The 9,924-nt window shown below is 33.6% G+C and overlaps 2 protein-coding genes and 1 long non-coding RNA gene across 3 annotated transcripts; 2 read left to right on the plus strand and 1 right to left on the minus strand.

Moving 5' to 3' along the window:
- Nucleotides 1-9: 9 nt before the first annotated feature.
- On the plus strand, nt 10-579 carry LOC119193285. The gene is made up of 2 exons (XR_005113900.1): nt 10-116; nt 384-579. It is a non-coding gene; the product is annotated as an uncharacterized LOC119193285 (long non-coding RNA).
- A 2,160-nt stretch (nt 580-2,739) lies between these two features.
- LOC119193284 (DNA polymerase epsilon subunit 2-like) lies at nt 2,740-4,426 on the minus strand. The gene is given in 3 exon segments (XM_037446890.1): nt 2,740-2,794; nt 2,796-3,039; nt 3,042-4,426. Coding segments are annotated over 3 exon segments (1,563 nt in total). The 5' UTR covers nt 4,321-4,426; the 3' UTR covers nt 2,740-2,754.
- A 36-nt stretch (nt 4,427-4,462) lies between these two features.
- LOC119193286 (calcium-independent phospholipase A2-gamma-like) lies at nt 4,463-8,888 on the plus strand. Its single transcript, XM_037446891.1, is given in 6 exon segments — nt 4,463-4,471; nt 5,919-6,089; nt 7,175-7,312; nt 8,069-8,091; nt 8,093-8,156; nt 8,646-8,888. Coding segments are annotated over 6 exon segments (648 nt in total).
- The last annotated feature ends 1,036 nt before the right edge of the window (nt 8,889-9,924 follow it).

The following is a 9,924-nucleotide window of genomic DNA, read 5'->3' on the forward strand; positions in this document are numbered from 1 at the left end:
CGTGGTGCGTGGGTGAACGCGGCTCGGTGGGAGTGAGCGGCGCGCTCGCCATGAAGCACCTCGCGCCCAGCTCCGCGCCTACGGGCGGCGCGCTCGCTACACGCCCGCCGCATCAGGTAATATCACCATTCATTCGTTCACTTCGTTCTTTATTTTCATTTATTCATTCAATATAACTCATATTCGTATAATATGTTCATTCCTTTAACCATTCAAAATTACTACTGTTTTATCTAGTAAAGCAAAGGTGTAGTTTGTCACTTTCTACGAGTAACCGTGCCCCAAATATTAAAAAAAAGTCTCCCACGTGGTTATGTCTCGACTTCCTTGGTACCTCGCAATTAATTTGAAATTATTTAGTAATGGTGTTTTTAATGTTACAGTTCTCCGGTTTCAAGAAACTGATGCTCGGCGTGTACGCTCCGATAGTGTTGCTGATCATCGTCGCCATGATCTACATTGTTGCGCGCGCGCCCTCGGGGAATCCTACACATCCATACTCGGAGCGTAACGACGATATTCCAGACTTTAAGTACTAAAATCACCAATACTGATTCAGTACTATTGATGACTGCAAAATGATTACTACTTACTTATTACTTTGTGTGTGTTCTGTATGTGAAATTCTCGCAGGAAACAGTGATGCAGTTTTAATCATGTTCTTAACAAAAACATTGTTTATAAAAATTCGGAAACTTTGGCTTTACATTTCACATACAATTCTGTAACATTACATTACATTCGTTCAATCATTCAACTTTTTCGACATTTATTAATTAATCCGCGAGAATGAGGTTTCATCTACTTATTCTTTTAATACATTTGTTTTCATAAAAAGGGCAAAGGTTCTCTCCCACGCAGTCTAGCTTTGACAACTTAGGTATAGACGTTGCAATTTACACGAGTCGAATTTATAAAACAAATGACAACTGAATTTAAAATTAGAAGAAACGTATCTTTTATGTACATAAGCCTAATTCCGCTGATTTGTGTAATGGCGTGGTTATACAGTACACGAAATATTAACAATTTATTATAAATCACTTAACTATGACTAGTGCAAGGTCTTTGTTAGACCATACGTAGATCATGGTGCAATCGATTGATAACTAAACGAAAATGATTAGACTAAACCAAAACAGATGAAACACAAAGAAAAAATATATTTTAAGTTCGACTAATAATAAGAAATCGTAGTTTTAAAATTCACAAGTAGAATCGTAAAGTGTGGTGTGGCTCGGAGATAAAAAACACTACCATATTTCATATTAGGTATACTTGTCTGTGCTATTATCATTTTATCACTCATTATCTATGGTTGTAATTCAATAATTAAAATCTCGTAAAATGTTGTGCTTTAGGTACTCATACTAATAATTGTTTTTTTATAATAATTTATTATGCAAACTTTTCTATTTATCTACAATAGTAAATGTAAGTTAATTTTATACATCAAAGTACTTAAGTATTAAATGATGTTAAAATTTGTATAGTAATCATAATTATGGTGCGTACACTGTAAAACACTTAAGAAATTATAATGTAAGAAATAATATCACATTACATATTAAGAAATTACATTCACCTAAATTCGGACCTGGAAATGAGCGATACTCTTTTCAAAAGGTCATTCTGAGACATAATCAGTGCGCTCTATTCTTAAAAGAGGTGCCTAATTTTTTTTTGTTATGCATTTTTCATCTTTATTACAATCAATATAAGGCCAGCCTGATAGGTATGCCCTACTCTAAAACTAAAGAGGTTCAGAAAGAGAGAGTCAGAAAAGTATTTTCTCACCTTGTAATAATTTGTGTTACCAGCGATTCGCATGCTGAGTGATTACTGATTGGTAACAATTCCATGATCAATAATATTATAAAAGGTAATTGATCCTGCAACTTAAATATAACATTGGGTTGCATTAAAATAATCTTCAATATTGACAGTTGTTCCATTTATAAATCAAAGTATTAAATATTAGTACATTAGCATTGAAAATGCTGTATATTTTGGAAACCAATGCACGGCGTTACATTATAAGTACGTAAACTGGAATGTGATACTTCATAGCATGATGTTAATGTTGTAAAATTATATTTTAATTTTATGCTATTATTTATGAATTAAAATAAAATGAATCTTTAATGTTCATGTCTTTTATTATAATGGATACTACTAAGTGTTTCTGTAAGTATAGTATGAAAGCCTTAAAGCTAAATATTTAATAAAAATAATAACAGTAACACAGGTACCTTCATAATATATATATATTAGTGGAAAGATATTGAAGCTATATTACTACTTACAAATTCAGTACTAGTTTTAAATATAAGCAATCCACTGTTGCTTTTAAATATGTATTATTAAGTAATCACAATAATTTTAACTAAAATTTACTTGCAATAAATACAACCTTGTAATTACCCATCTATTTACTTATTGTAAGTCTAGCTCAATAAGTTGAAAAATATCGTTATATTGCTTATTCTTGCTGAGCCAGTTCAGATTATGCGTAATATAGTTTGTAATTATTGCCAAATAGGTTTATTTTCATTCCATTAAAAAAAAAATTGAGACACCAGAGTTACTCTTGCATTTATTTTAAACAGCACTGAGTGAGGGTAATTATTTTCGCCCTTGGTACGAAATATAAGTTTTCAAACCCTTTCATATTTAGCAGTGTTAGAGAATCATAATAGATTAAATAAAACAAGTCATTAAATATATATGAAGATTATTAACTTTTAATGTATATCAACTGTCTTCTTTAGGTATTTGTGAATCTTCAACAGTCAGTGGCGGGCACATATACTTTGAATGAGAATTCAGTTCTTGGAAACGAACCAGGATTGATTATACGGCAGTTCTGATACACTCGTGAGTATGGCTGAAAGTGATCAGCTATCACAACCATGTCCGGCATTGGGTACAAGCTTAGAGCATCCGTATGCTTCCACAATACAGGCTGCACTCCTAGTGGAAGCGGACACAGTGTGCATTGACTGAACAAAGTTTTAACTAAATGATCCGGTACATCCCTGATTCTGGAAAGTGGATTGTGTTACGGCACATCTTCATCATCAAATCTTGTCTAGTAACAACCAACTCCTGTGTGCAGTACTGTATACGACATGGGTTTGTGGTAAAGATCACAATGTCTTGTAATTTGTCCCTTATTTCTTGCGTGACAGAGTTTGGTAGTGCCTGTCTTGGCAGTATATTTCCTGAACACGGATCAGATCTTCCCGGTACAAAGATGAATTTACAGGTCTCTTTAAGCCTACTAAATTGGTTGATAATGTCAGCCAAAGTATTCAATGCCCTTTTGAGTTGTAAGCAATGCTCTTGGCCATACGGACGAGATAGGAAATCTCCCATCAGAACTATAGCTACAGGTGGGTAATCATTGTAACCTGCAAATAATGTTTTTAATTTATTCAAAATCTTTTCTTTATCAAGCCAGACATCTGCAAGAAATATTATCATATCATCTTTGTGTTCTTGTTCCACCTGCAATAGCGCTTTAGAATTTTTAAGTAAAGTTTTAGAACTTCCACCAAATGTGTTCATATTGCCGAAGTAAGTAAGGGATGTCGCTCTACTCTCTGGAGGGGGTAAGACTAGGCCTTTAACATGAAATATTTTGTCTTCATAATATCCTTCAGCTAGAACGTAACTAAATTCCGTGAATAAACCTGAATGATATTTTGTTCGAGTCAAGTCAATCTCTATGCCTCCTGTAGGGTCTTCCAAGAAATATTTTCCTTCAACCAACTGACTTAATAATCCCAAAACAACAACTTCATTAAGCCTACTTGATGAACTTAAAAGCACTTCTATTTTCTGCAAATTAAAACACTGATCACTGTCACAAGATGGCAATGCTGTTTTAGCAAACAACTTGTTCCTAACAGTTCTTTGCCAGATCATTGTGTATCTGTCTAACAAAAATTTTGCCTTCCATTTTTGATCTGGAAACAAACTCTTGTTCGTGACCGTGTCGATGTAATATCGTTTTTTATCGTTATCGTAACACAGTTTGGGAACACTAAACGCGTCGATAACATTTAATACAGTTTCTGTTTGCTCCAATCCAGACGTAGAACACTCCTTATATGCTAATTCTATTAGTTCTTTCTCTATGACTGGGTGCGATATCCTCTGTTTTAGTAAGTAAGCAATCACTTGGTCCAACATTTCTTGTCGATCATCTGGTGGTAAAAAAGTTAATTGCTCGGCCACATACATGTTTGCTTCTTTGCGTAACATAAATCCACTGATTTTGAATGCATTGTTGATATCAAGGCGTAGTTGTTGCATTTTGGTAACGAATAACGACTTATTTTAATAATTCACTGATCATAATATTTATAAGCTGCTCCCGCGCAAACTACAAGTTGGTGTAATTGACATTTGACAACTGAGCCTATGACACTGACAGATACACCCTTTTTTTTTAAATATGACTGTGGTATAGTTATTATGCAACCTAATTAGGTTTTACTAGTTCGACTTAACTATATTTCCTTAATTTTAGAAATCGACTCAACATGCACTGAAGATGGAAATACAAATCCCAAATATATTTAGCTTTTAATTTTTCGGGACATTTTCCTATAATCCGCGATGTATCATATGTGTTTGATATCTATTGAAATAGTAATATTATTTTTGTGTTTTGGCATCACTGCATAGCAGGCGATAATCATCCGATTTGACGTCAGAGCTGTGATGTAAAATAGTATTTATTTACAAGTGTTTTGTTCGCAATATTTTCATTCGTAAGCATTTATTTGTGCGTAAAATAAGTTCGCGATAAATGGCCTTCGTAGAACAGTAAACATTCGCGTATTACGTCTCGGTGAATGCAAACGCTGTGATATCTTCGTAACCGATAAACGAAATATTCAGTAATTAATCTATTTTCGCGCACTCGTAGAATAAAATAAACGCCTAGAAAATAGTGAATTAGCAGTGCGATATTAAAATGTCTTTGGGCAGTCAGTGGCGTATAATAAGGCACTATTTGTCGTTAACCAATTTAAACAGTGAAGTGGAGAAATTAGTGCAAAAATTTAAGCCAACGTCTCGGAGCAATGGGAAAGTATGTATTAGTTTCGTGTTCACGTCCTTGGTGTCATTTAAAATAATATGTGCGCCAACTTTTCAAACACTCGTTAAATATTGAAACAAGATTTTCGCACGCATGTTGTAGATTATTTATTTTTCGCGAGACCTTCTGTGTCATCGCTGCTTCCTCATTACACACGCTGCGATAAACTTATTTGCGATGTAAATCTTACATTTCAAATTAGAAATATTTTAGAAAAATAATATTCACAATCCAGGAACAATAAATCATTTATATAATAATTAAAGCTGCTTATTTTATGACATATCTTGATAATATGTAGAAGTTTAGTAAACTCTATTTTAAAGTAATCCTTTATTCGTTTTGTAGACTTGAAGTATCTAATTTCATCAGAGGTTTAAATAGGTACAGAAAAAAATATTATTTTTAACTATAGATAACTTTATCTGTAATAAATTATAATCAATATTTTGATCTTGGAAATTTAATGATTCTATATCTATTAAACTAAATTATTTTTAATAATAAATATTGTATAAAAAAAATTATTCATTAAGCTTTGATAGGTTTTTCTCACAATAATATAACATATTTCTTAGTATAATAAAAATAAAAAAAAATCACCATACTTACATATTTGTTATTTTAATATAGGTATTAACAAAAATAGCAACAAATTAAATATTAAAGCCATAAACAATTTAATTTCAATTAATTCCAGAATACTAGCTACAATTCAAAAGCTGTCCCAGTGCAGGTAATGAGAGAAAGCAAGTCTGAAGAAAAAAGGATGTCAGAGTTTATTCCACAACTGTTGATAATGTAGAAAACAAAAGTGAAAAGGAAGAAAAACCGGTCCACGGCACTCAGTGTGGGTTCCGAGGCGAAAGACATTACATTTGAAGGGTTCCTACAAGGTCTTAAACTCAAAACAGATCTTCATTTTGGCAAAATATCCGAGACAAGCTGGAAATCTAAAAAACCTGTAGTTAACAAGGTTGGTTATGAGTTTTCAAGTTTAAAGAAATATAATTATAAAATTAATTCAGTTTTGTGGTTGAGTCAGTGTTTTTTTAAATAGACTTAAAAGATATCTAACAAATTACATCTCCCAATTGATCTCTCATATTGATGTCAATTTAACTTATTTTAAACTTTGATTGATTATTTTGAAACCATAAATGGATAAAAATCCTTATTTTTCTGGAAAGTGGGGACCATATGCTGTCAAGTAAATAAGTAATCTATATTTCTTCTGCTTACCTTTTACAGCACATAAAATTAAATTGCATCAATAAATCTATACTAATATTATAAAGCCCTCTTTATAATATTAAAGTTTGTAACTTTGTTTGTAAGGGCAAATCTCTGTCACTACTGGACTGATTTAGAAAATTCTTCAATTTTCAATTCACCAATAGAAAGCTACATTATTCCTGAGTGTTATAAGCTACTTTTATCCCAGGAAAATATTTATCCTGTAAAAACCTTAGCACACAGGTGGAGTCGCTAGCAAAAGCTAGTGAATAATATATAATGGTGTTCACTTTAACATGCTATCACTTAAGATAAAGTCATCCCAGTTCTGAGTGACAGTGCACAGTTCAGTATGTTTGTATATATTAATAATGTAGATAAAAAGATATTTCATAACATTTGACAAGCCAAGACTCCAGATTCTTCCAATAAATGTGATTTAAAAAATACCCAATATTTAATGATTACAATTTGATTCTTGTCATTGCTGCTTTATAAAGCAAGTAATTTCTGAAGTATCATAAAGTGTTTGGTTTCACACAGATCAGCATAATTATTTTGACTGTTAAGGAAAATTTCCTCTCACCATTTGAGACTCTAATATAGAGTAAGGTAAGGGTCTATATACACAGTGACCTCAACATATCCACCTAGTAAGCCCCAATGAATGCTGGCGGTAGTCATAAGGGATTTTATGAGCAAAAAAAGTGTATATGGAAACCCCACATAATGTCAGGCGCTGGGGACTCAGAAGATAGTGTCTAATTTATATAAAAAATTTTTTTTCCTTTTGCTAATTTTAATACTTGCTGTATATTGTTGTAGAGTTCGATCCATTCGCGCACTGCGTACGTGATATCCGCCATAGTGAGTGCCGAGACACTAGAGTGCCTCACCAAAAGAACTGAACATTTTATTGACCACCTCAAGCGGTATCCGGAAGCTAGGGACTACGCTATTAAGGTATATAATCATACAAAATTTTATTTCCATTTATGTTAAAATTGATGGTATTCATAACTTAAATTAGACCTATTTGCTGTATGCAATACTCTGTAATACAGTTTATTTTGGAATGGTCTAAGTAAAATAGAAGAAGCAATGTTATAGTGTACTATGAAAGGAAAAAAAAATGTTTAAATGAGTCTCTAAATACAAATGTTTAATCCCAGTTATCTATGACAAAAACAATTCTTAAAATAGACAGTGTTTTTATCCAAAATGTAGAACAATATTTGCGCCAATTTTAATGTTGTTTTCTATTATGCATGGTTATCAGATTGATAAAATGTGAGATACATTGTAAACAAGGCCGCGAGTAATCTATCTGATCAATAAATTTGCTGTCAGATTTAATCATGTCCAAAAGTGTTGCAAATAATTGAAATCATTTTTTGTCTGAAATTAAAGAATATTTGCATTGTTTTGAATAATTTACTGTTATGCAAATGAGTCTTATTTAGTAGTTGAAACAAGTAATAGTCAATCTATGAACTGTTAAAGTAAAACCCATAAGAGTTGGCCCAAAAACGTTACAATTTAGGCTAAAGTACCATTAATGTGGAATTACTAATAACCTTTTATTAAGCTAACAGTGTCCTATAAAAAAATACTATTTATGTATACTCAAACTTTTGTTTCAATATGATGATAGAACCAGCCTACAACTAAGTCTTACATGTCTGTTAGGAAAAGCGTTATAAAAGTATTTTTTTGTAGGAAGGTGCAGTGAGAGCTTTACTTGGTGCACAACAGGCTCAAGGATGACAAACCTGAGACACAACAGGCGAACGGGGTCGTCAAAGAAGTACGTTTAAATTATATAGATTATCTAATAAGAGGTTTACTCAAAAATTTAGTGCATAGATTCATAAATGAAGAGTTGTTTTTAATCGGCAAAGTTTAATGTATCTATGTGTATATCAATAAAATTAATACATGACAGCTCTTATTTTTCTCTTAAACCTAACTTAAATATGTTCATATATTATTACCCTTTACTATTAACTTAGTATGTCTTTCATATTTAAATTTTGCACCATTATTCATAGACGTTTTCATCTCAGCTCTGTGTTGTCTGACAGCCAACTAGATTTAAGTTGTATCTCAATATTAGCCAATCACAACGGCCCTATGTCTACGCAGTGCGAAGGCCGCAATGCCGTCAGCACTGAAAAACAGACTTGATACAGCTTTGCTCCGTCCTTAGATAAAAAAAGTCTATGAATAAGAGGGTAATTTTTGAAACATGTAATACTTAGTTCCTTGGTTCAGAACTTGAAACTTGTGCTCGCAGGCGCTGGCGCTGGTTGGATACACGGGTCCTACCAAGGGTCCAGGGCCGAACATCCTGTCGCTCGACGGCGGCGGCATCAGAGGACTCATCGCCATAGAAATACTCAGGCACTTGGAACGGCTGACCGGCCGCAATGTGACGGAAATGTTTGACTATATAATTGGAGTCAGTACGGGCGCCATTATCGCTGCCGTTATAGGTATGTTTATTAGTATCACTCAATGGGTCAGTAAAGACCCATAAAGTACCATTAAACCAGTAAATTAGCATAATGTTAGTTGGTGGTGTCTATATATCTTGAATGTTTGTCTTAAGTAATTTTGTAAATATCACTCTTATAGGTAGGTATGTACGATTAAAATGACTATAATTCTTAGACTTATTAAAGTTGTGTTATCGGAGTTTTATGACAAACTAGCCTTTGCCCGCGGCTCCCCCGCGTTATAAAGTTTTCAGGCTAAAGTTTTCCGTTATAAAAGTAGTAGTTTTCCGGGAGCCTATGTTCTTCCCAGGGTCTCAAACTGTCTCCATACCAAATTTCATCTTAATACGTTGGGTAGTTTTTGAGTTTAACACGTTCAGGCAGACAGATGCAGCGGGGGACTTTGTTTTATAATATATTTTTAGAACTTTTAAGTGAAACAATCCCGTCATACATCATTGTTGCATAACTTTAACCGTTTACGCAGCGCAGGCAACGGAAGCTCTCAAAACTCATAATTTTCCCCGTTATTGCAACATGTTTCATTACTGCTCGCTCCTATTGGTCATAGCGTGATGATATATAGCCTATAGCACTCCACGAACAAGGGCTATCCAACGCAAAAATAATTTTTCAGTTTGGACCGGTAGTTCCTGAGATTAGCCATTACTGCTCCGCTCCTATTGGGTATAGCGTGATGATATATAGCCTATAGCACTCCACGAACAAAGGGCTATCCAACGCAAAAAGAATTTTCAGTTTGGACCGGTAGTTCCTGAGATTAGCCATTACTGCTCCGCTCCTATGGGATATAGCGTGATGATATATAGCCTATAGCACTCCACGAACAAAGGGCTATCCAACGCAAAAAGAATTTTTCAGTTTGGACCGGTAGTTCCTGAGATTAGCCATTACTGCTCCGCTCTATTGGGTATAGCGTGATGATATATAGCCTATAGCACTCCACGAACAAAGGGCTATCCAACGCAAAAGAATTTTCAGTTTGGACCGGTAGTTCCTGAGATTAGCGCGTTCAAACAAACAAACAAACAAACTCTTCAGCTTTATATAATAGTT

Source organism: Manduca sexta, unplaced genomic scaffold, assembly GCF_014839805.1.
Source record: "Manduca sexta isolate Smith_Timp_Sample1 unplaced genomic scaffold, JHU_Msex_v1.0 HiC_scaffold_3883, whole genome shotgun sequence".
Classification (NCBI taxonomy): Eukaryota; Metazoa; Arthropoda; class Insecta; order Lepidoptera; family Sphingidae; genus Manduca; species Manduca sexta.